General features: G+C 47.1%; 1 protein-coding gene across 1 annotated transcript in view; it reads left to right on the plus strand.

Moving 5' to 3' along the window:
• The first annotated feature begins 9,364 nt into the window (after positions 1-9,364).
• Positions 9,365-27,313, plus strand: part of LOC126209824 (proline-rich protein 2-like) — a 79,778-nt gene continuing 61,829 nt past the window's right edge. The window contains exons 1-2 of the mRNA XM_049938956.1: positions 9,365-9,407; positions 12,813-13,335. Of these exons, the coding sequence (XP_049794913.1) occupies positions 9,365-9,407; positions 12,813-13,335 (566 nt within the window). The remainder of the gene's footprint in view (positions 9,408-12,812; positions 13,336-27,313) is intronic.

Raw genomic sequence — 27,313 nt, forward strand, 5'->3', positions numbered from 1 at the left:
CAGGAGAAACATCAGCAAGCAGTGACGCGAGCTGTATGCGAAATCGCACAATTTTGTTGAAAATAACCGTTCAGTATTTCACTTAACACAAGTTCTCCTATGAATGGGTACAGAATATCACTGCAGTATCGTTGAGCGTTTATTGTTTCGTTGAAAAATATGGGAGCCACAATCCGACGCCTAGAAATTGCAATCCAAACTCCTATTTTCACAGAATGAACAGGTTCCTCATGAATAGACAATGGATTTGCAGTACTTCACATATGAGACTTTTGCGAGTTCATGTACCCGGATAAATGAAATCGCGCCTCATCAGTGAAAAACGTTTCATTAGGAATATCCCTTCCATTTTGTAGAACGAAATTTTTGAACCATTGACAATAATGCAATCTCTTGCCATGATCAGTATTTTTCAGTTCTTGTACAACTGTCACTTTGTATGGGAAAAGTTCTATTGTTTTCTTTACAGCTGTGTGAGCCGTTCCGACACTAACATCGATTTCCTGGGCGAGTTTTCTTACTGACTTGTTCGGACTCGATGACATTTTATCGGAAATATCGAGCAGTTTATCCTCAGACAAAACGCTAGGACGACCACTTCTCGATGCATCTGTCACTGAACCCGTACTTCGAAATTTGTTAATCAAATCGCGCTCAGTATCGCGATGTGGGAGTGTTGTCTCCAGGAAAACTGAATTAAATGTTTGACGAACTGAAACGTCACATTTGTCGGAGCGTTATACCAAATTTCCAACACCATCGTCATAGAAGGCAGCCGCCTGTGCTTTCCGATAATTCTCTACGCTGGTCTATAGCGTGTAGCCTGCGCCAAAGTGTTGTCTTCGTTTCCAGCGCTTCATGTGAACAGAGATGATACTGAGGACGAGCCAGTTAGGGCTGTGTTGTGGGTGATCGAACACTTCCCATCGAAAAGGCTGCAGGAGCGTCTTCACTGCCCCTGCAGAATGCGGCTGAGAATTGCCATGAAGAAGGAAGTGCGTGACAGTTGTGTTAGGTGGGTTGCATCCATTAAGGCGAAGCCTCACAGCAGGCCCTCCTACTTGGCGGGAAATATCGTTGTTGTAGGTACCTTTAGTCACTCACAGTGCTCTCACAACTGAAAAGAGCGTCTTGATGCGATTGAAGGGCATACTAGAGACACTACCCAACACATCTGTGCAAAGCTTCATCGGGTTTTCACTGTGGTGTCCATTTCGCGACCGATCGGAACTTACTTTATGGACAACCCTCGTATTTACAACATGAGGCTAATTTTCTTTTTTGTTATTGTGAGCGTTAGTAGTTTAGGTAAATTCGACTTTTTTAATCTACTTTAGACATCTCAGGTAAGAGTTATATGAGTTTGTGACGGTTTCTGGCAAGTGCTACATTTTTGAGGGCTGATACACCACGAAAGGTTTAGATTTTTTCAGTTTTCCGCTTGCAACTCGATAACGATGCATCCTACAGACAATTTCACAGAATCAGAATGAAAGAGTATAAAATATCGCGCAGAATGACCTACTTAAAAGTTAAAATTGGTTCAGCCGTTTCACCACAATCGATCGTGAACGACTGGCAGTTTTTACCAACTCGCCGGAAAAGTAACCTTAAGCTCATTTTACTCCAAATGAAAAATGTCAGGTATGGAAGTTATAGAGCATCAGATTCTGCGTATAAGAGCTCCTACATTTTAAAATATGCTCACTACCTAGAGTAGATACCAATAAGAAAGTGAAGATATTCGTAGCGCTAAATTCCTACTAACGCTTATTCGGAAGTCAAATTACTTTTGAACCACATATCATCCATATTCATCAAAATATGCAAGTGGGATACGCCAGATGGCCAATCGTTCGCCTATCCTTCTACATCAGAAGATCGCTGAAAGCAATAGAGGGGAACGAATTAATAGGTATTCTTAGATAATTTTGTGATACAAACACAAGTAATTAACTCAAACAAGACTGCACATTACCTACTTGAAAAATTAAGTTAATAAATACAGCTAACTACCTAGGTATGTAGATAGAGACCTAACTAAACTGCCCTTAAATCTGAATAACTGGAGGAATGTGGATGATCTGTGATTAAAAAATTACTTGACTTCACAAAAATGTCTTAGCAATAATTTATTGCTACAAATACTTTCACTTCTTTACTGGTATCCCCGCTTGGAAATGATCGTTTTTTAAAATGTAGGAGCTCTTTTTACGCAGAATTTGATGTTCTACAAGTTCATTGCGTGACATTTTCCACTTGGAGCAGTTGATTGTTAGTTACAGTTGTTGGAACATTGTAAGCAGTGTGTCAGAACTCTCCATTACATAAAACAATGTATCCATCTTAACGGTAATCTTTGCATTGTGTAAGCATTCAGATATCGATAGTAACAATATGAGGGCGAAACATGGGAGCGCGATTTCAAGCATTGTTGTGAGACGTCTGTCTGCGAGAGGGGAAGAGCAGCGTCGGTCGAGTGCTCTGAGACAGAAGACGTGTCACGCTGCCCTCACGTCGGTGATGGCAGATCTTACCACACTCAAGGCCTGATTTCGTTTATATACCACGAGAGATTTAGATGGCTCAACTACGCTTGAAGATGGATTTCAAGGTAAGATTCGCAATCAAAGCATAAAGCGCAATTGCATGCTTAGGCTTGTGATTGTTAGTCCGAGTTTGCAATAATCCCATATTTTTCTTGTCAGTGGAAGAAGCATCCTTATCCTCCAAACAATAATAGTTATTCTCCACACCTCAATAATATGTTGTGGTTACTAAATGTTAATGTAACTTTGAAACTGAAATAATTTGTTAATCGGGCACTCAATCATTACTGACACATATTTTATTTGTCATTGTCATTATTAATACTTGTTCATGGTGAATCTGAAGTTTTAAATAGACTTAATTCATGATTCAGAAGGATGTAGGTTGCAGTAAGTACTGGGAGATGAAGAACCTTGCACAGGATAGAGTAGCATGGAGAGCTGCATCAAACCAGTCTCAGGACTGAAGACCACAACAACAACAATTAATGAAATCCCTTCCCAAAAGTTATTTAGTAGTTAACAGGACCCAAGCAAACTACTTTTTATTAAATTCATTCTTAGTAACAATAAGCTTTAGCCGGTGCTGCTGCATAATGCTGTACATTGCTGTAAACCACATGGAAAAAAGTATTCATCTTAAGAGGGCCAAAACAGAGGCACTGACACACCACAACATGTCATGTACTCTAGTCCAGTAAATTCCGTTGCACAAGTCAGATTCTGTATCACTTGTAAATTCTCGTTCACTTGTAAATTCTGGTTCAAACACGCAGTCAGACAGCTTATCCAAATGTTAGTTTCAAGTTTTTCATGTGGGCTTAAATGAGAATGAAACTGACACTCATACAACGCGCACACAGTGTTGTGCTGGTTACATTCCGTGTAATGATAGCTCAGGTTGCTTATCGAGTTCAGTTTCACAGACGAACAAAGGCAATATTGGTTGTAGCTTCGTTACATATTTGTTGCATATACGTTACAAGATCAGCCTGCTACTTTTCCTCCGAGTTGGATCGCCAGGCTAAACGGTTCAACCAATTTTAATTTCTCCACGAAATTTTATGCTCTTTCACTCTAATACTTCGAAATTTTCTGTAGGATACATCGTTATCGAGTTGTAAGCGAAAAACTGAAAAAATTTAAAACTTTCGTGATTTTTCAGCGCTTGAATGTGTAGCACTTGCCAGTACCGCCATAAACTCATGTAACTCTTATCTGGGACGGTTAACGTCGATTAAAATTACGTATTTCCGGGTTGTGCATATTTATTGTGCAGTGCAGCCTTTCCTCGGGCTAATTTTCATGGTCTGTATGTGCTTCGAAACTGGTGAATATTGAACCATGTTCGAAGATTGGTTGGTCACAGCTTGCAGTTAAGCAAAGAAAACTGGCACACAGATGAACAGTGCCAGCACAATTTGCTAAGACTACACTCCTACCTGGATGAAACAGCGATTTGCTCCCTGAAACTGCCTAGAACTTTGCAACCTTTGCGAGAAAGCAACGGAAATTTACTTACAGATAAACGTTCACAAGCCAGCTTAAAAGCGTGGTACCACAGATCGATACCACCGTCACCGGCGTCTCACAGTTGACGAAAGAAACGTACGTTTCCGACAGATGCCGATAGCAGCTGCGTGGGGTCCCAGCAGATCCAGTGACGCGCGCGCGCTGAGCCACACCCTCAGTGGCTCCGACTACGAGCGCCCTCTGCTGTCGCAATACAGGATGTCCGGCGGAGGCTACATGGCCCAGTCTCAGTCCCAGTCTTCAAAAGCCTTCAATCTTAGTCAGACTCGGCAGTTCGCCCGTGCATTAGTAGTGGGAGCCTCACACTGTGTGATGGTCTTTTCCTTCACGTAATGGCTGGAGTTTGTTGCCATTTGGTCTTTTGTAAAATTTCTTCTACATGCTCGGGGACAGCTATAAGTTAAGTAAAACTTCCGATGACTGTATTTACATGTTCATCAATCATTTCTGCTGTGCCAGCTTCCCTTTGACGGAAGCTGCTGCTCCACTCTGTAGCTCACTTCTCCTTACGAATGTGTACGAAGTAATGCAGAACAAATAAGACTACACCTATACAGGGATGAAACAGAGATTTTCTCCCTCTAATCGGGTAAAATTTTGTAAACTTGGTCTTGACCAAGTTTACACTGCGTGTTAAGTAGCAGCATGCAAGAAGAAAAAAGAAAGGTCACTTTTTATTTACCATAATAACTGAAGAGGTGGGACAATAGATCATAAGATACTCACTGTAAAATATAAATATTATTTATGTCCTTTTTATCTCTGTATCCGAAAATTTGTATGCTATTTGGTCAAAAGTACCCAGACACTAATTAATGGACATTAATGTGAGATGTGTCCACCATTCACCTTTATGATGGCTTGAACTCTATTGGGGACTGAATAAGGTATCTGAATGGTTGCGGAAGAATGGCAGCCCATTCTTCCTCAAGAGCCAAAACCAGAGAAGGTAGAGGTGATGGACGCTGGGGGTCCGGTTCTAATTCAGCCCAAAGATGTTCCATTGGGTTCCGATCGGTACTCAGGGTAGGCTAGTACGTTTCGAACAGATTGTCGTCCAGAAACCATTGCGTCACAGCTGCTGCCTTATGACACGGTGCATTGTCCATCGCCTGTGAACTGTTCCTCTAATGCACACACATATAGCGCTTTCTTGAGTCGAATGAGAGGATCGCACTCCAACCACAAGAAACACTCCCACCACCTCATCCATACTTCGCTGTTGGCACTACCCATAAATTAATGTAAATGTCGTGTGACCAGGGCCTCCCGTCGGGTAGACCATTCGCCGGGTGCAAGTCTTTCGATATGACGCTACTTCGGATGCTTGCGCGTCGATGGTTATGAAATGATGATGATTAGGACAACACAACACCCAGTCCCTGAGCGGAGAAAATCTCTGACCCAGCCGGGAATCGAACCCGGGCCGTTAGGACGGACATTCTGTCGCGCTGACCAGACAGCTACCGGGGCCGGACGGCACTACACATGAAGACAGGTAACGTTCTCACAGCACTCGCCAAAACCAAACCATTCCACCGGATTGCCGCAAGGTATAGCGTGATCCATCACTCCAGATCATTCGTTTCCAGTCGTCCATTGTTCAGTGGCGTAGCTATTTGAACAATCTCGAGCGTCGCTTATTACTGACGACAGAAATGTGTGGTTTGTGAAGACTTGCTCAACCATTGTATCCCATTCCCTTTAACCTTCCTACGCTCACTCACAGTGCTAGCTGAACCTGTGGTAGCACTTTGGAACTCACGAGTGATTCCTGCTGCTGATTTCGTGCGAATTTTTACAGCCACACGCCGCAAAGGTCGATGGTTTCTATAAGTCAGTACATGAGGTTGCCTGGTTTCAGCTTAGCTGTGATTGTTGCCTCCCGTTTCCACTTCACTGGGACAGCTTTGGAAGGGTTGAAACGTCCCTGATCGATTTGTTACTCGAATGACATCCAACACCTTCCTAAGTTACTGAGCCTTCCTCACCTACCAATTCAGCTCTTACTGCTTCTCTACGACGACACAATATTCCCTGCCTCCTTCTATACACTACTGACCATTAAGATTGCTACACCACGAAGATGACGTGCTACAGAAGCGAAATTTAACAGACAGGAAGAAGTTGCTGTGATATCCAAATGATTAGCGTTTCAGAGCGTTCACACAAGGTTGGCACCGGTGGCGACACCTACAACGTGCTGGCATGAGGAAAGTTTCCAACCGATTTCTCATACACAAACAACAGTTGACCGGCGTTGCTGGGGGAAACGTTGTTGTGATGCCTCGTGTAAGCAGGAGAAATGCGTACCATCACGTTTCCGACTTTGATGAAGGTCGGATTGTAGCCTATCGCGATTGCGGTTTATCGTATCGCGACATTGCTGCTCGCGTTAGTCGAGATCCAATGACTGTTAGCAGAATATGGAATCGGTGAGTTCAGGAGGGTAATACGGAACGCCGTGCTCGATCCCAACGGCCTCGTATCACTAGCAGTCGAGATGATAGGCATCTTAGCCGCACGGCTGTAACGGATCGTGCAGCCACGTCTCGATCCCTGAGTCAGCAGATGGGGACGTTTGCGAGACAACAACCATCTGCACGAACAGTTCGACGACATTTGCAGCAGCATGGACTATCAGCTCGGAGACCATGGCTGCGGTTACCCTTGACGCTGCATCACAGACAGGAGCGCTTGCAATGGTGTAGTCGACGACGAACCTGGGTGCACGAATGGCGTGAAGTGTTTGTTTCAATTTGGAAATCGAGTTGAAGTAACGAGGGCTTAAGTCAGGGGAGTGCAGCAGGTGGTACAGCACTTAGCAGCCCCATCAGTCGAACAAATCAGTAACAGCTTTCATTGTGCGTGCTTGAGCAATGTCCTGCAAAATGATGGTCAGGTCCTGCAGAAAGTGTCATCACTTCTGTCTCTATGCTGGTCGTAGGTCGTATTCCAGTGCGAGGACTGCATCTGTACTGTCCTGAGGCCAGCATGCCGTTGTGTAGAAGCTTTTGGCAGCTTCTTTGCTGATGGTTCTACGATATACTCCTATAGTTTATTATACGACTTCAAATTTGAATTCCTGTAGTTGTGTAAAGATAAATTTTTGTATAATATCGTCTTGCCTTGTATACCTGACTCCAGTTTGAATCACGTAGTCTGTATAAGCTACTGTTTTGATTTGTTATTGCCATTTAATACACGTGTATTGTAATGTATTTTACTGTACTAGACGGACTCGCAAGGATCTCCGGTATACACTGCTGCAGAAATATTGAGCAATGCTGTCTCTATAACCATCCATAAATGAGAAAGTGATGCTGGTGCAAGATTTTGTAGACGAACTGACAACTCTATTATTTCCCATAAATGTTCGGTTGGATTCATGTCGGACGATCTGCGTGGTCAAATCATTCTCTCTAACTGTCCAGAATGTTCTTCAGACCAGTCCAGAACAATTGTGACCCAGTGGCATGGCGCGTTGTCATCCATAAAAATTCCACCGTTGTTTCGTAACATAAAAGCCCATGAATCGCTACAAATGGTGTGCAAGTAGCCGAACGCAAGCATTTCCAGTCGATGATCGCTTCAGTTGAATTATAGAGCCCAGTCTATTCCATGTAAACTCAGCCCAGACCACCACCTTACACAGTGCCTTGTTGACAAACTCGGTTCTTATCTTACAAAGCGCCACACTCTAACCCTATCATTAACTCTTAGCAACTGAAATCGGGACTCATCCGACCAAGCCACGCTTTTTCAGTCGTCCAGGGTCCAATTGATATTGTTAGGAGCCGAGGAGAGGCGCTGCAGGCGATGTCGTGGTGTTAGCAAAGGCATTCGCGACGGTCGTCTGCTGCCACAGCCCATTAACGCCAAATTTAGCCGCACTTTCCTAGCGGATACGTTTGTCACAGGTTCCAAATTGACTTCTGTTGTTACGTCACGTACTGTTGCTTGTCTATTAGCACTGACTACTCTGCAAAAGCCGCTGCTCGCGGTCATAAAGTGAAGGCCGTCGGCCTATGCCTTGTCAGTGGTGAGACGTAATGCCGTATTCCCGGCACACATTTGAACGCTGAATTTGTTATATCCTAGCCAGTAATGCCAACCGAGCCCGCTGCCAAAAAGGTTGGCAGCATCAAAGTCCGGACGCCGTCCGCAAAAGCAGCGCCAGCGATACAGGAAATCGCCGCAAGTCTGCGCGCGCCACCGCTGGCTTCAGGCTTCTTAAGCGCTGGAGTCGCGAGCGCTAGGACAGTTCTGGATTCGCCGCTCAGTTGTATACTCGCCACCGAATTGTGTACCTGCTAGTCAGTTGTGTGTTCATCGCAGCAGAGTTGTTGTTTGTCGTCAGCCGACGCTGACCAAGCCGCTCCGACTCGAACTAGACAGATTTCTCTAGACCATGTTCACCACTGTGTTCTGTATCGACGTTAATAAAGATAAGTACCGACTTTCATTTAATCCGAGTGTTTGGGTTTTCATCTTTCTGTTCACTGTTCCAGCGGACCGGTCGGCCCGCTATTAAAAGTGTGGCGGTGACTTCGTAGGCCGTTTCTACAGCGAAGTGTTGTCGCTACGAAGGCCGTCACAAAACTGGCGACGAGGACTTCCGAACTCGTGTGCAGGGCTGGTTCAACTGGTTTCTTGAGATAGAATTTTGGGGGCTGGTTTAATTTGTGTTCACTATGTCTGCCGAATTACAACAGTTGATCTTGTTACAGAGTCAGCAAATACAAAGTCTGGTGGAAGCAATCGCCAAACAAGCGGCTAATCCACCACCACACAAGGAACAAGCACGGGCAGCACCGCCTTTTCGTGCTTTTGAGGCATCACGAGAAGAATGGCAAGAATATTTCGCGCAGTTGCAGGCGCACATGTCAGTCTACAAAATCACAGGTAATGAGCGGCAGCTTTATTTAATTTCCACTGCAGGCGTGGAAGTCTATCGACTACTTTGTAAGTTGTTCCCGGAATCCAAGCCAGAAGCTTTAGACTATGACGTTGTTGTTAACAAGCTTGCTGAGTATTTCGAGTCGCGAGTTCATGTGGCAGCAGCCAGATTCAAGTTCTTCAGATTAAAGAAACTGCCACATCAATCTAATAAACAGTGGTTAACAGATTTACGGGGCCTCACCCGTCAGTGCCGATTTAATTGTGTGTGTGGAGCTTCCTACAGTGATGTCATGTTACGAGACGCTATTACTCAAAACATTGCAGATTCTCGTATTCGTGCTGCTATCTTAAAGTTGCCTGACCCGTCATTAGAGACTGTGATGAACATTATTGAAGCCCAAGATACTTTTGACTATGCTGAGTGTGAGTTAGATCAGCCATGTATTTCTCAAATTGCCTGTGCTAAGCAAGTTATGTCACGCCCGCGGCCCCACCGGCAGAGTCAGACTGTAAACACTAGCCGGCCGCGTCATGTTAAACACATTCGTCAGCCGCGTGTGCAAAATGATAGACTTAAGTCTTGCCCTAAGTGTGTTCTTGCTCATCCTCGTGAACGTTGCCCGTTACGAAACGCGGTTTGTCACTTTTGTCAAAGGAAAGGACACATCCAGACTGTTTGTTTGCGTAAACGTAAGAACAATTCTAGTGCTGCCCAGCCCATGGATATTCATGTTCTTCAAAGCCAGCCCGCCCAGAAGGTCGCGTTTAAAGACTCTTCCACGGTTCGTGTGGGTAATAAACTTGTTCGCAATAAGCCACCCACCCAGCCCTCTGCTATGCGACCCAAGCGTAATTCAAACGCTGTAAAAAGTAATGTACAGACTGCAAGTGAAGCGGGAGTTGTTGTTCCACCCGCCCAACCCACGAGTTGTCGTAAGCAGCGAACACGCGCTAAACGCGCTGATTTTGTGTCTTCCGCCTCCACTGCACCGATCCAGAGACAGTGTAATAAACTATTTGTGAAGCTACGCATCCAGGATAAGACCTTCAATTTTCAATTAGACACTGGTGCGTCTGTGACTCTCATAAATAGTGCTACGTATGCGGCTATCGGCCGCCCTAACCTTTTAGCGGCAAAACATTCTTTGGCTACTTATAGTGGCGAACACATTCCTGTGTTAGGTGTATGTAGCGTGCCAGCCACATTCCGGGGCAACACGAAAACAGTTTCATTCACAGTGCTCCGCGCTACAGACAGTGTAAACATTTTCGGATTAGACTGTTTTGACTTGTTTGGCCTGTCTATCCAAGACAATGTGTTGCAACTTAATTCTGTTGTTGTTCCTCAAGACAGCATAACCGATTTGTGTAAACGATACAGTGACATATTTAAAGACGAACTCGGTTGTGCTGCGAACTTTGCCGCTCATATTACGTTAAAAGATAATGCTCAGCCTCGATTTTTTCGTGCTCGTCCAGTGCCTCACGCCCTCCGGGCACCTGTAGAAGATGAACTTCGTCGTTGGCAAAACGACGGTGTTATTCAATCCGTTTCAGCGAGCCAGTGGGCTTCTCCCTTAGTTATTATAAAGAAACCGTCTGGCAAGTTACGTTTGTGTGCTGATTTTAAGTCGACAGTTAATCCTCAGACTGTCATTGATTCTTTTCCTTTACCTAGACCGGACGAGCTGATGGATAAGTTAGGGGAAGCTCGTTTCTTTTCCAAAATTGATCTCCGTGAAGCATATTTGCAATTGCCCCTCGACGAGCAATCACAACAGTATTTTGTCATAAACACGTCGTTGGGGTTGTTCCGTTTTCTGCGTTTGCCTTTTGGTTGTGCGTCAGCTCCAGCTGTTTTTCAGCGTTTTTTGTCCCAACTTTTGGCTAATGTGCCATCGTGTTGCAACTATTTAGACGATATTGTTGTGTCCGGTCGGACGCCTGCAGAACATTTCCGTAATTTGGAGTGTTTGTTTACAGTGTTATCTCAGGCAGGCCTACGTTGCAACATCGATAAATGTTCATTTTTCCTTACGGAGTTGGAGTATCTGGGACATGTTATTAATGCTCAAGGCATTCATCCCTCCCAGTCACATTTGGCAGCTATTCGTGATTTGCCCACCCCTCGCAATCTGCATGAATTGCAAGCAGTACTTGGCAAATTGACATATTATATTAGGTTTATACCTAATGCATCACAGATTGCTGCACCGTTGCATCGTCTCCGCCGTAAGAATGTTCCGTTTGTGTGGTCAGCTGATTGCCAATCAGCCTTTCAGCAGCTAAAAGAGGCTTTATTGAATGATCGCTGTCTGGTCCATTACGACCCTAACAAGCCTCTGGTGTCAGCTTGTGATGCTTCTTCTTTCGGTCTCGGTGCTGTGTTGTCTCACCGAGTCGGTAACACCGAACGTCCTATTGCGTTCGCATCTAAATTGTTAAACAAAGCTCAGTGTAATTATAGCCAATTGGACAAGGAAGCGTTGGCTATTGTGTTCGGTGTCACAAAATTCCATCACTACCTCTATGGTAGACCATTCTATTTAGTCACAGATCACAAGCCCCTGACGTCGCTGTTTCATCCGTCTAAACCAGTTCCTCAGCGGACAGCTCAGAGACTACAACGTTGGGCTCTTTTGTTATCACAATACCAGTATGAGATACTGTATCGCCCTACAGCTCAGCATGCAAACGCTGACGCGCTTTCTCGATTGCCGATTGCTGCGGATGAGGTCTTCGATTCCTCTGACGACTCTTGCCATCAGATTGACGCCGATGAGCATCAATCCCTCCGGGATTTTCCGATTGATTATCGTCAGGTGGCACGTGAGACAGCTACGGATCCTCATCTGAGTTTACTATTACGTTTTGTTCAACGTGGTTGGCCGTCCAAGGCAAAGGACATATCGGATCCTGTGGTTCGTCGCTATTATCCGCAACGTCATCTGTTGTCTGTTTCGCACGGAGTTTTGCTGTTACGCACCGAGAATGACCAGCTTCGTGTAGTGGTTCCCCAAGTGCTCCAATCCAAGGTCCTCGACTTGTTGCATCAAGGTCATTGGGGAGTGGTCCGCACCAAGCAGCTAGCCCGCCGTCATTGTACATGGATCGGCATTGATAAGCAGATTACGCAGATGTCTACAGATTGTTCGACGTGTGCCGAACACCAAGCTGCTCCGCCTCAACGCTATTTTGAGTGGGCACGCCCTGCCGGTCCCTGGCAGCGAGTACATATTGATTTCGCTGGTCCATATTGGCATTCTCGTTGGCTCATCGTGATAGATGCATTTAGTAATTTTCCGTTTGTTGTGCCCATGCAGTCTACAACGTCTGCGCAAACTATACAGGCGTTGAATTCAATTTTTTGTATTGAGGGTCTTCCAGAAGTTTTAGTGTCTGACAATGGTCCACAATTTACCTCTGCTGAATTTGAAAGTTTTTGTTCTGCCAATGGCATTCGCCATGTTCTTACTCCGCCGTTCCACCCTCAATCGAATGGTGCAGCGGAACGTTTTGTACGCACATTCAAGGATCATATGGACCGCCTTCGTGCTACGCACTCTCGTCAGCAGGCCCTCATCACGTTCCTGTCGTCGTACCAGACCACGCCACGCAACGGCCCTTCGCCTGCGGAGCTTCTCCACGGCCGTCGTCATCGCACCCTACTACGGTTGTTGCACCCCCCGGATCGACCCGCCGCTTCCGAGTATCGCACGCGTTTTCAGCGCAACGACGCCGTTTTTTTCAGAGTTTATCACGGTCGCCGTCGTTGGGAACGTGGTACCGTGATAAGTGTCCAGGGTCGCGGTTTTTATACTGTTCAAGGTGCTACTGGGGTGCACAGGAGGCATCAGAACCAGTTGCGCCGCGCTGGCCGCCGGGATTCTGCCGCTCGTTCCTTGTCCACAGATTTGGTCCGCGGCGGGTTCCAGCCGCGCCTTCCGACTTCGCTGCCGCCCCCAGGGCAGCAGCAGCAGCCGTCGCCGCTACCACGCCGACAGCCCGTCCCGTTGATGCCTCCCGCGCAGCTTCATGCGGGAGCGCCCCGGGTGGTCGCTCCGGCGCCTGCGGTCCCTCTTCAGTCGCCACCGCCTTCGGAGCTGATGGACGTCGACCCCTCAGCCGGGCCGCCTTCCCAAGCGGTGGCTGTGCAGCCTGTACTGCAGCCGCTTTCCTTGGGCACCCCCAAGGAGTCTGACACCGCAGCGCCTTGTCCGGCGCCCACTCAGCAGCCGTCGACACAGCGTCAGGACACGCTGCCTCTCTTCGTGGGTCCCGACGCCCCGTCGCGTCCAGTACCAGAAGCTGCGCCCGTGGTCACAGGCGTGCACCCTGACCTCGGTTTTCAGTCGGTGTTTCCCGAGGCCCCGCGTAGCCAATGCTGGGGTGCGGACCGGGGACTGCCACCGACAACAGTCTCCGCCCCGGTCTCTTCTGCTACGTCTGCGGCCAGACCCCTCCCCCGCCGTCGACGCTCGCCACGTCATTATTCAACGACGGTGCGGCGATTTGGGGGGGAGGAGTGTTATATCCTAGCCAGTAATGCCAACCGAGCCCGCTGCCAAAAAGGTTGGCAGCATCAAAGTCCGGACGCCGTCCGCATAAGCAGCGTCAGCGATACAGGAAATCGCCGCAAGTCTGCGCGCGCCACCGCTGGCTTCTTAAGCGCTGGAGTTGCGAGCGCTAGGACAGTTCTGGATTCGCCGCTCAGTTGTATACTCGCCACCGAATTGTGTACCTGCTAGTCAGTTGTGTGTTCATCGCAGCAGAGTTGTTGTTTGTCGTCAGCCGACGCTGACCAAGCCGCTCCGACTCGAACAAGACAGATTTCTGTAGACCATGTTCACCACTGTGTTCTGTATCGACGTTAATAAAGATAAGTACCGACTTTCATTTAATCCGAGTGTTTGGGTTTTCATCTTTCTGTTCACTGTTCCAGCGGACCGGTCGGCCCGCTATTAAAAGTGTGGCGGTGACTTCGTAGGCCGTTTCTACAGCGAAGTGTTGTCGCTACGAAGGCCGTCACAAAAGAATTTCTTACCCATTTCCGAAATTGATTGTCCGAAACGTCTCGCTCCAGCTATCATACCCCATTCAAAGACTCTTACTTTCGGTAGTGCGGCCGTTGGAAACCGTAACACGTGAACCACCTTAGTACAAAGGAATGCGTGGGGAGTAATGGGGATCTCTGCCCTGGTTTGCCGTAGTTAGTAAAATCATTTCAGTTCTATAATATTGATGCGACTTGTAGCTACGATGTAGGCAGAAAAAACAGACACACTACAATAAAAAGCAAATCGTTTAAAAACTTTTGCATTTTTCTGCAGCAGTTTCTCTCTTTTTCTATGCCTCTTGCTCTACCATAGGGACACATCCGGAAAATCAGCGCACACCAGATGCGTAACAGGTATGTGGACTGCCTACCCACCAGGTAAGCATCTAGATACACTACTGGTCATTAAAATTCCTATACCAGGAAGAAATGCAGATGGTACACGGGTATTCATTGAACAAATATATTATACCTGAAATGAGAAGTGATTACATTTTCACGCAGTTTGGCTGCATAGATCCTGAGAAATCAGTACTCAAAACAACCACCTCTGGCCGTAATAACGGCCTTGATACGCCTGGGCATTGAGTCAAACAGAGCTTGGATAGCGTGTGCAGGTACAGCTGCCCATGCAGCTTCAACACGATACCACAGTTCAACAAGAGTAGTAACTGGCGTATTGTGAGGAGCCAGTTGCTCGTCACAATACGCCAGTTGCTCGTCCACCATTGACCAGACGTTTTCAATTGGTGAGAGAGCTGGAGAATGTGCTGGCCAGGGCAGCAGTCGAATATTTTCTGTATCCAGAAAGGCCCGACAGGACCTGCAACATGCGGCCGTGCATTATCCTACTGAAATGTAGGGTTTCGCAGGGATCGAATGAAGGGTAGAGCGACGGGCCGTAACACATCTGAAATGTAACATCCACTGTTCAAAGTGCCGTCAATGCGAACAAGAGGTGACCGAGACGTGTAACCAATGGCACCCTATACCATCACGCCGGGTGCTACGCCAGTATGGCGATGACGAATACACGCTTCCAATGTGCGTTCACCGCGATATCGCCAAACACGGATGCGACCATCATCATTCTGTAAACAGAACCTGGATTCATCCGAGAAAATGACCTTTTGCCATTCGTGCACCGAGGTTCGTCGTTGACTACACCATCGCAGGCGCTCCTGTGTGTGATGCAGCGTCGAGGGTAACCGCAGCCACGGTCTCCGAGCTGATAGTCCATGCTGCTGCAAACGTCGTCGAACTGTTCGTGCAGATGGTGGTTGTCTTGCAAACGTCCCCATCTGTTTTGACTCAGGGATCGAGACGTGGCTGCACGATCCGTTACAGCCATGAGGATAAGATGCCTGTCATCTCTACTGCTAGTGATACGAGACCGTTGGGATCCAGCACAGCGTTCCGTATTACCCTCCTGAGCCCACCGTTTCCATATTCTGCTAATAGTCTTTGGAACGCGACCAACGCGAGGACCAATGTCGCGCTTCGATAAACCGCAATCGCGATAAGCTACAATCCGACCTTCATCAAAGTCGGAAACGTGATGGTACGCAATTCTCCTCCTTACACGAGGCATCACAACAACATTTCACCAGGCAACGCCGGTCAACTGCTGTTTGTGTATGAGAAATCGGTTGGAAGCTTTCCTCATGTTAACACGTTGTAGGTGTCGCCACCGATGCCAACCTTGTGTGAATGCTCTGAAAAGTTAATGATTCGCATATCACAGTATCTTTTTCCTGTCGGTTAAATTTCGCGTCTGTAGCACGTCATCTTCGTGGTGTAGCAATTTTAATGTCCAGTGGTGTATATTCACGAGTTGGAACCAATAGGCACTCGTAGTTGCATAATGCAAGTCTCAATGTAATTGTCGTAATTTAATTGTGTTTTATTTTGAATATACTCTAATTACTAACCTACGTATGTTTTATTTTCTATCTTATTGTAAGGTTGCTGGGTGACTTGGCATGGGAAAAGAATCCGTACTTCTAAACGTAAAGTCGTCCAGCTGGATCCACCGTCGTCTTCGGGTGCTGTCTTATTACGAAGTCCGATTTTAGGGAAAACACAGAGAGGAGAAACACGGTTAAAAATACATGAAAGGACCTCTTACTGGATAAGCCATGCTCCAGCGGCGAGAGTTTGTATGAAAGATATTTTATCAGGCCTTAAACTTAATTGATCAGTGTTTAATATTCATTATCATAATTCATTGTATTGTCTCGATGCAGATAAGAACGAGTTAAATTAAATGTGGCAAGTTCAAATTGTCACTTACGGAGTGCAATTTTTTTTTCTGTGTGGGCGGCGGGGGAGAGGGGGGGGGGAGTGGGGGGAGAGGGGCGCTATCGTAAATGCCGAAATGAAGTCACCCTTATTCTAGACGGCACGGCATGAGATGCACGACACACGAGAAAAGCACGAGTGCTGTGTCAGACACCCGTGTGCAGACGCTGTCGATCACGGACGCTTGTAAGTGAGAAAACCTGTGTGCGACGTTAGCGAGTGGTATCTACTGCGGCCTCGGTGCGAGGGTAATTGCTCGGAAGTCAAGTGACGAGTGCGATGTAATGGAGGCGATTTGTCGGTGACGGGTGGGCGGGCGGCCGTTCTGCTCACAGAGCGGCGAGTTGCCGCTTTTAGGCGGCGCCGACCGGAGCTGCAGAACCGGTCCGCCGCGGAGGCGTAATAGAAAGTCGCGAGCGGCCAGCTGTGACGCAACGCGCTGGCCGCGCGGGGTGTCAAGTTCGCGGCAAGAGGAGCGGGTTATACGGAAGGGAAGTGCACAGCCAGCCGCCGCGCTTCTGCGCGTGCGCGGGGCTCGTCCGCTAGCGACCTTGCGCTGGGCAGACGTTTCGCGCAAGGCTGGGAAATGCGGCGTCGGCGAGCTGTGGAGCCTGCACGTGCGGTCGCACCCCAGCCTAACCACAGTCCAGACAATGAGTCACGAAACTCCCACATTTTCTCTGCAAGTTCGCTACTGCAGCGCAGCCAGGCGGCCTGAATATATACACTACTGGCCATTAAATTGCTACACCACGAATATGACGTGCTACAGACGCGACAGGGACAAGATGCCGTGATAAGCAAATGATTAGCTTTTCAGAGCATTCACACAAGGTTGGCGCCGGTGGCGACACCTACAACGTGCTGACATGAGGAAAGTTTCCAACCCATTTCTCATACACATACACCAGTTGATCGGCGTTGCCTGGTAATACGTTGTTGTGATGCCTCGTGTAAGAAGGAGAAATGGGTACCATCGTGTTTCCGGCTTTGATAAAGGTCGGATTGTAGCCTATCGCGATTGCGGTTTACCGTATCGCGACATTGCTGCTCACGTTGGTCGAGATCCAATGACTGTTAGCAGAATATGGAATCGGTGGGTTCGGGAGGGTAATACGGAACGCCGTGCTGGATCCCAACGGTCTCGTATTACTAGCAGCCGAGATGACAGGCACCTTATCTGCATGGCTGTAACGGATCGTGCAGCCACGTCTCGATCCCTGAGTCAACAGATGGGGACGTTTGCAAGACAACTTCCCACGCCCGGGTTCCCGGGTTCGATTCCCGGCGGGGTCAGAGATTTTCTCTGCCTCGTGATGACTGGGTGTTGTGTGCTGTCCTTAGGTTAATTAGGTTTAAGTAGTTCTAAGTTCTAGGGGACTGATGACCATAGATGCTAAGTCCCATAGTGCTCAGAGCCATTTGAACCATTTGCAAGACAAGAACCATCTGCACGAACAGTTCGATGGCGTTTGCAGTAGCATGGAATATCAGCTCGGAGATCGCGGCTGCGGTTACCCTTGACGCTGCATCACACACAGGAGCGCCTGCGATGGTGTACTCGACGACGAACCTGGGTGCACGAATGGCAAAACGTCATTTTTTTCGGATAAATCCAGGTTCTGTTTACAGCATCGTGATGGTCGCATCCGTGTTTGGCGACATCGCGGTGAACGCACATTGGAAGCGTGTATTCGTCATCGCCATACTGGCGTATCACCCGGCGTGATGGTATGCGGTGCCATTGGTTACACGTCTCGGTCACCCCTTGTTCGCATTGGCGGCACTTTGTACAGTGAACGTTACATTTCAGATGTGTTACGACCCGTAGGTCTACCCTTCATTCGATCCCTGCGAAACCCTACATTTCAGCAGGATAATGCACAACCGCATGTTGCAGGTCCTGGACGGTCCTTTCTGGATGCAGGAGTTTGGTTCTAGCGGAAGTCTTTAAACTCGGAAGAGGGTTCCTGGAGCCACTCAGTAACAATACTGGACGCGTGGGGTGTCGCATTGTCCTGATGGAATTGCCCAAGCCCGTCGCAAAACACAATGGACATGAATGGACGCAGACGATCAGACAGGATGCTTAGGTATGGTGTCACCTGTCAGAGTCGTATCCAGACGTATCATGGGTCCCATATCACTCCAACTGCACACGCTCCACACCATTACAGAGCCTCCGCCAGCTTGAACAGCCCCCTGCTGCCATGCAGGGTTCGTGGATTCGTCAGGTTTTCCATCCGCTCGACACGATTTGGAACGAGACTCGTCCGACCAGGCGACGTGTTTCCAGTGATCAACAGTTCATTGTCGGTGCTGACGGGCGGAAGTGAGGCGTCGCGCGGGATTACCCGACCGGTCTCAGGCGCTGCAGTCGTGGACTGTGCGGCTGGTCCCGGCGGAGGTTCGAGTCCTCCCTCGGGCATGGGTGTGTGTGTTTGTCCTCAGGATAATTTAGGTTAAGTAGTGTGTAAGCTTAGGGACTGATGACCTTAGTAGTTAAGTCCCACAAAATTTCACGCACATTTGAACATTTTTGAAGTGAGGCGTAAAGCTTTGTGTCGTGCAGTCATCTAGGGTACACGAGTGCGTCTTCGGCTCCGAAAGCTCATATCGATAATATTTCATTAAGTGGTTCGCACGCTGACACTTTCTTATGGCCCAGCATTGAAATCTGCAGCAATATGCGGAAGGGTTGCACTTCTGTCACGTTGAACGATTCTCTTCAGTCGTCGTTCGTCCGTTCTTGTAGGATCTTTTTCCGGCCGAAGCGAAGTCGGAGATTTGATGTTTTACCCGATTCCTGATATTCACGGCACACTCGTGAAATAATCGCTACCTGGGAGATACTGTGTCCCATCGCTCTTACGCCGACTGTAACGCCACATTGAAACTCACTTAAATCTTGATAACCTGCGATTGTAGCAGCAGTAACCGGTCTAACAACTGCGCTGGACACTTGTTGTCTTAAATTCGCGTTGCCGACCGCAGAGCCGTATTCAGCCTGTTTACATATCTCTGTATTTCAATATGCACGCGTGTACCAGTGTCTTTGGCGCTTCGGTGTAATGTATCACTTGACGTCAATAGTACGGTATATAACAAGAAATCAACCATTCAGGTGGTAGAGGGTGAACTCGGTATAAAGGCAGGCGGCTCTGTGCCGTTTTACTGTGTGCGTACGTACCTTTACTGCAGGCAGCAGAAAAAAATGGTTCAAATGGCTCTGAGCACTATGGGACTTAACATCTATGGTTATCAGGCCCCTAGAACTTAGAACTACTTAAACCTAACCAACCTAAGGACATCACACAACACCCAGTCATCACGAGGCAGAGAAAATCACTGACCCCGCCGGGAATCGAACCCGGGAACCCGGGCGCGGAAAGCGAGAACGCTACTGCACGACCACGAGCAGCGGACCAGGGTTCGTGGATTCGCCAGGTGGTCCATCCGCTCGATAAAATTTGGAACGAGACTCGTCCGACCAGGCGACATGTTTCCAGTCATCACCAGCTCATTGTCGGTGTTGACGGGCGGAAGTGAGGCGTCGCGCTGGATTACCCGACCAGTCTCAGGCGCTGCAGTCATGGACTGTGCGGCTGGTCCCGCCGGAGGTTCGAGTCCTCCCTCGGGCATGGGTGTGTGTGTTTGTCCTCAGGATAATTTAGGTTAAGTAGTGTGTAAGCTTAGGCACTGATGACCTTAGCAGTTAAGTCCTATAAGATTTCACACACATTTGAACATTTTTGAAGTGAGGCATAAAGCTTTGTGTCGCGCAGTCATCTAGGGTACACGAGTGCGTCTTCGACTCCGAAAGCTCATATTGATTATATTTCATTGAGTGGTTCGCACGCTGACCTTTGCTGATGGCCCAGCACTGAAATCTGCAGCAATTTTTCGGAAGGGTTGCACTTCTGTCACGTTGAACGATTCTATTCAGTCTTCGTTGGTCCGTTCTTGCAGGATCTTTTTCCGGCCGAAGCGAAGTCGGAGATTTGATGTTTTACCGCATTTCTGATATTCACGGTACACTCGTGAAATGGTCGTACGGGAAAATCCCAACGTCATCGTTACCTCGGAGATGCTGTGTCCCATTGCACGTGCGCCGGGTACAACACGACATTGAAACTCACTTAAATCTTGATAAACTGCCATTGTAGCAGCAGTAACAGATCTAACAACTGCGCCAAACACTTGCTGTCTTACATAGGCACCGAGCGAGGTGGCGCAGTGGTTAGACACTGTACTCGCATTCGGGAGGACGACGGTTCAATCCCGCGTCCGGCCATCCTGATTTAGGTTTTCCGTGATTTCCCTAAATCGCTCCAGGCAAATGCCGGGATGGTTCCTTTCAAAGGGCACGGCCGACTTCCTTCCCCGTCCTTCCCTAATCCGATGAGACCGATGACCTCGCTGTCTGGTCTCCTTCCCCAACACAACCAACCAACCAATCTTACATAGGCAGTGCCGTATTCTGCGTGTTTACTTATTCGAATGCGCATGCCTGTATTAGTTTCTTTGGCGCATATATATATATATATATATATATATATATATATATATTGCGTTTTTTTTAAAATAGGGACCCCAATTTTTTATTACATATTCGTGTAGTACGGAAAGATATATGGATGTTTTAGTTGGACCACTTTTTTCGCTTTGTGATAGATGGCGCTGTAATAGTCACAAACGTATAAGTACGTGGTATCACGTAACATTCCGCCAGTGCGGACGGTATTTGCTTCGTGATACATTACCCGCGTTAAAATGGACCCTTTACCAATTGCGGAAAAGGTCGATATTGTGTTGATGTATGGCTATTGTGATCAACATGGACAACGGGCTTGTGCTATGTATGCTGCTCGGTATCCTGGACGACGTTATGCAAGTGTCCGGACCGTTCGCCGGATAGTTACGTTATTTAAGGAAACAGGAAATGTTCAGCCAGATGTGAAACGTCAACCACGACCTGCAACAAATGATGATGCCCAAGTAGGGGTTTTAGCTGCTGTCTCGGCTAATCCGCACATCAGTAGCAGACAAATTGCGCGAGAATCGGGAATCTCAAAAACGTCGGTGTTGAGAATGCTACATCAACAACTATTGCAACCGTACCAATTGAATGGCGACGACTTTGAACGTCGTGTACAGTTCTGCCACTGGGCACAAGAGAAATTACGGGACGATGACAGATTTTTTGCACGTCTTCTATTTAGCGACGAAGCGTCATTGACCAACAGCGATAACGTAAACCGGCATGAGAGAAACCTGTATGGAGGTCGTGGTTTGATGGTGTGGGGTGGGATTATGATTGGTGCACGTACAGAGGAACTGTAATAGGTCAGGTGTATCGGGACGTCATTTTGCACCAGCATGTCCGCCTTTTCAGGGGTGCGGTGGGTCCCACCTTCCTCCTGATGGATGATAACGCACAGCCTCACCGAGCTGCATCGTGGAGGAGTACCTTGAAACAGAAGATATCAGGCGAATGGAGTCGGCTGCCTGTTCTCCAGACCCAAACCCCATCGGGCACGTCTGGGATGCTCTCGGTCGACGTATCGCTACACGTCTTCAAACCCCTAGGACACTTCAGGAACTCCGATAGGCATTGGTGCAAGAATGGGAAGCTATGCCCCAACAGCTGCTCGACCACCTGATCCAGAGTATGCCAACACGTTGTGCGGTCTGTGTACATGTGCATGGAGATCATATCCCATACTGATGTTGGGATATATGCGCAGGAAACAGTGGCGTTTTGTAACACACGTGTTTCGGGACGGCTTTCTCAACTTATCACCAATACCGTGGACTTACAGATCTGTGTCGTGTATGTTCCCTGTGTGCCTATGCTATTAGCGCCAGTTTTGTGTAGTGCCACGTTGTGTGGCACCACATTCTGCAGTTATCATTAATTTATGAGCATGAGTGTATTTAGCTTTTACAGCAAGATAAGTTACTACTGAAGAAGTTAACTATGACGATGGAATATAAAGATAGTTCCTTGTTTAGTGAGTGATAAGGTCTTGTTTTACATCACATAAATTAAATTTTCTGCCAACTAAGGATGAAGAGGTACAGACAGATTCTATAGTTCCAGATTTTTGAAAAGCTTTCGTCACAGTGCCGCACTGCGGCAGGTAAAGAAGTTACGAGAATATGGAATAAGTTCCCAGATGTGTAAATGGCACTGAGATTTCTTCAGTAATAGAACCTATTACGTTGTCCTCGACGCCGAGGGTGCACCAGAGACAAGGATACCATCAGGAGTGCCCCAGGCAAGTGTGATATGACCGGCATTATTTTCTACAGTCACGAATGTTCTGGAGGACGGGGTGGGCTGCAGTCTGCGGTGGTTCGCTGATGGTGCTTTGGTGTACGGGAAGGCGACGTCGTTGAGTGTCCGTAGTTGGATTCACGATAACTTTGACAAAGAAACTTTCTGACAGATTAAAACTGTGTGCCGGACCGAGACTCGAACTAGGGACCTTTGCCTTTCGCGGGCAAGTACTCTACCAACTGAGCTACCCAAGCACGACTCACGCCCCCTCCTCACAGCTTTACTTCTGCCAGTACCTCGCCTCCTACCTTCCAAACTGGCGAAGTACTGGCAGAAGTAAAGCTCTGAGGACGGGGCGTGAGTCGTGCTTGGGTAGCTCAGTTGGTAGATCACATGCCCGCGAAAGGCAAAGGTCCCGAGCTCGAGTCTCGGTCCGGCACACAGTTTTAACCTGCCAGGAAGTTTCATATCAGCGCACACTCCGATGCAGAGTGAAAATCCCATTCTGGAAACTTTGACAAAGTTTCTAGTTGGTGTGATGTAGCTCAAAATGTACGAGAATGTGAGTTAATGCAGTTGAGTAGGAAAAACAAACCCGTAACGTTCGAGTACAGCTTCAGTAGTGTGCTGGTGGACACAGAAACGGTAGTTAAATATCCAGGCGTAACATTGTAAAGCGATATGAGGTGAGCGTGTAAAGATTGTAGTAGGGAAGGTGAATGGTCGACTTCGGTTGTTTGGGAGAATTTTAAGAAAGTCTGGTTCATCTATCAAGGAGACCGCAAACAGGACGCTAACGCGAACCATTCTTGAGTACTGATCTAGTGTTTGGGATCTTACCAGATCAGAGTAAAGAAGACATCGAAGCAGTTCAGAGACGGCCTGCTACATTTTTTACCATTAGATATCTTAGGTGTTGCGAAACAACTCAAATCACTTAAGAAAGTCTTCCGGTCCAGATGGTATACAAATCAGGTTCCCGTCAGAGTATGCAGACACAATAGCGCCTTTCTTAGCAATCATATACAACCGCTGACTTGACGAAAGGTCTGTTCCTAAAGACTGGAAAGTAGCACAGGTCACACCAATATTCAAGAAAGAGGAGTAACCCATTGAATTACAGACCCATATCACTGACCTCAATTTGCAGTAGGATTTTGGAGCATAGACTATACTCGAAGATTATGAGTGACCTTGAAGAAAATGACTTATTGATACATAACTAACACGGATTTAGAAAATATCGTTCTTGTGCAACACAGCCAGTAATGAGTGCTGTCGACAAGGGATTTCAAATAGATTCTATATTCCTAGATTTCCAGAAGCCTTTTGATACCGTTCCTCACAAGTGACTATTAATCAAATTGCGCGCATATGGCGTATGGTCTAAGTTGCGTGACTGGATTCGTGATTTCCTCTCGGAGAAGTCACAGTTTCTAGTGATAGACGGTAAATCATCGAGTAGAACAGAAGTGATATCTGGCGTTCCGCAAGGTACTGTCATAGGCCCTCTGCTGTTCCTGATTTATATAAATGATTTAGGTGACAATCTGAGCAGCCCCTTAGATTGTTTGCAGATGACGCTGTAATTTACCGTCTAGTAAAATCATCAGACGATCAATTCCAATTACAGAATGATCTAGATAGGATTTCTGTATGGTGCAAAAAGTAGCAATTGGCACTAAACAAATAAAAGTGCGAGGTCATCCACACGGGTACTAAAAGAAATCCGATAAATTTTGGATATACGACAAATCGCGCAAATCTAAGGGATGTCAATTCGACTAAATACCTAGGAATTACAATTACGAGCAACTTAAATTGGGAAGACCACATAGATAATATCGTGGGGAAGGCGAAACAAAGACTGCGCTTTGTTGGCAGAACACTTAGAAGATGCGACAGCACTAAAGAGACAGCCTATATTACAAGTTCTGCAAGGTTCGCAGGAGAACCTCTGTAAAGTTTGGAAGGTAGGAGACGAGGTACTAGCGGAATTAAAGCTGTGAGGACGGGGCGTACGTCGTGCTTGGTTAGGTCAGTCGGTAGAGCACTTGTGCGCGAAAGGCAAAGGTCCCGAGTTCGAGTCTCGGTCCGGCACAGAGTTTTGATCTGCAAGGAAGTTTCATATCAGCGCAGACTCCGCTGTAGAGGGAAAATTTCATTCTAGATACATTACACTTGTCGGTCCTCTGCTGGAATATTGCTGCGCAGTATGGGAATCTTACCAGGTGCGATTGACGGAGGACATCGAAAAAGTGCAAAGAAGGGCAACTCGTTTCTTGTTATCGCGCAATAGGCGTGAGAGAGTCACTGATATGATACGCGAGTTGGAGCGGCAGTCACCGAAACAAAGGCGGTTTTCTTTGCGGCGAGATCTATTTACGAAATTTCAATCACCAACTTTCTCTTCCGAATGCGTAGATATTTTGTTGACGTCCATCTACGTAGGGAGAAATGATCATCATAATAAAATAAGAGAAATCAGAGCTCGAACGGAAAGATTTAAGTGTTCCTTGTTTCCACGCGCCATTCGAGAGTGGAATGGTAGAGAAGTAGTATGAAAATGGTTCGCTGAACCCTCTGCCTGGCATTTAAGTGTGAATTGCAGAGTAACCATGTAGATGTAGATGTAGATGTAGATGGGTATGTTCTAACAACACGCAGGTATTATCGAGATGCTTAGGCAGCTCAAATGGGAATACTTGGAGGGAAGGCGATGGTCTTGTCGAGGAACGTTGTTGAGAAAATTTAGAGTACGCCATTCGAAACTGACTGCAGAACGATTCTGCTGCCGCCAACGTACATTTCGCGTAAGAATCACGAAGATGAAAGGAATTATGGCTCATACGGACTCATGCAGACAGTCGTTTCTTCCTCGCTCTATTTGCGAGAGGAACAAGAAAGGAAATGAGTGGTACAGAGTACCCTCCGCCACACGCCGTGGGCTGCGGAGTATGTATGTAGATGTAAGAGATGCTGATTTGCTGTCGGTCAATTAGAATTTTAGCTGGCGTCTCCGTGAAGGTCGTACCAGACGTCCCTCCCATCTGGCGGTAAACAAGTCTAATAAGAGGACGGCGCGCCCTTGACATTGGTTGAGCGAACCTTGCAAAAACTCGCGATCAGCCTGCTGTGACGAACACTGGGGAAGTCCTCCATGTGCAAAACGTGGAAATAGGGGGGGGGGAGGGGGGAGGAGGAGGAGGTAGACCTTCTTACTCGGCGAATCATCCCAGTTGTGTCACAGACTCCCGTCAGCGGCGGAACGCTTGCCTGACATCGCAAATCACCAGCTGGCTCACTACGACTGCGTGAGTTGACAACTGTTGCCGCAGCCATTGCTTATGATCGTCTAGTACTTTGTAGTATATCTCAAGGGGTGCCATACCTGTTTGCTCATATTTACGTCTATATCCGCTTCTGCGTCTGTACTCCGCAAGTCCATCGTGTGGTGTGTGATGGAGGGAACTTTGTCTACCACTGTCGCTCGGCCCAGTTCCCCATACTCACTCGATACCCATGGATGAAGGCAACACGAGGATTTAATTTTTCCTAAATTTCCGCCCGTTTGGCGCAATGCCCAACTGCAGGCTGTTAACGAAGGATCCGAGCCTATAGACGGTGTTCGCAGGTATGTGAGTGGCTCGAAGACTTCTTTAAGTAATAAAGCAGTGGAAATCAGTATAAAGGCAGGGTTCCTACGAAAGTAATAATGTGTCAAACATTATCTAATTTATTACGAAAGTTGCAGATACACATAAGACATAAATAATTGTGTAGGAGCTATACACGGTGGTCCATTGATCGTGACCGGGGCAAATATCTCACGAAATAAGCGTCAAACGATAAAACTACAAAGAACGAAACTTGTCTAGCTTGAAGGGGGAAACCAGATGGCGCTATGGTTGGCCCGCTAGATGGCGTTTGTAATGTTATGTGAGCCCCACTGCCCCCCTTTTTTTTTAAACTAATTTTTGTCTGATTTTATTTTGAGATGCTCAGTAATGTATGTAAATACCGTAAATGTAAATGTGATTCAAAAAGTACTTGAAGTGAAGTGACGCGCAGCTGGACAGCAACAAACTCCTTAGCGCGCATTCCCCGCAACGATAGTAGTTGTGAATCTTTGAGTATGGACTCTAAAAAAAAAAAAAAAGACGATTGATTTATTAAAAAAAAGAGAACTGTTAATCTGTGTCTTGTGGAAAGAGGACGTGTTGCTAGGCCGTCGCTCAGAACGTGTTGGTACATTTAATGAAAATTGATATTTTAGTGATAAAACCGAGTATAGTATGCGTAAGAGTTGCCAAACATTTATGTATACAAATTTTCTGGAAGTGAATAATAGAAATAACTTGTTTTTGAAAAAGGAGGTGAACTTCATTGTGAGGTCATCAGTCCCCTAGAACTTAGAACTACTTAAACCTAACTAACCTAAGGACATGACACACATCCATGCCCGAGGCAGGATTCGAACCTGCGACCGTAGCAGTCGCGCGGTTCCGGACTGAAGCGCCTAGAACCGCATGGCCACCGCGGCCGGCTGCCGTCTATCAATCGACAGAATTGTAAGTGTACAAAGTTCACTAAAATACAGGAAAAGAAATGCATTCTCTATAGTTTTCATTCAATAAGTAACAACCTCTCATAATTTGTTAATTACAGTAACTGACCAATTTTGATGTA

The sequence above is a fragment of the Schistocerca nitens genome, chromosome 10 (assembly GCF_023898315.1).
Source record: "Schistocerca nitens isolate TAMUIC-IGC-003100 chromosome 10, iqSchNite1.1, whole genome shotgun sequence".
NCBI lineage: Eukaryota > Metazoa > Arthropoda > Insecta > Orthoptera > Acrididae > Schistocerca > Schistocerca nitens.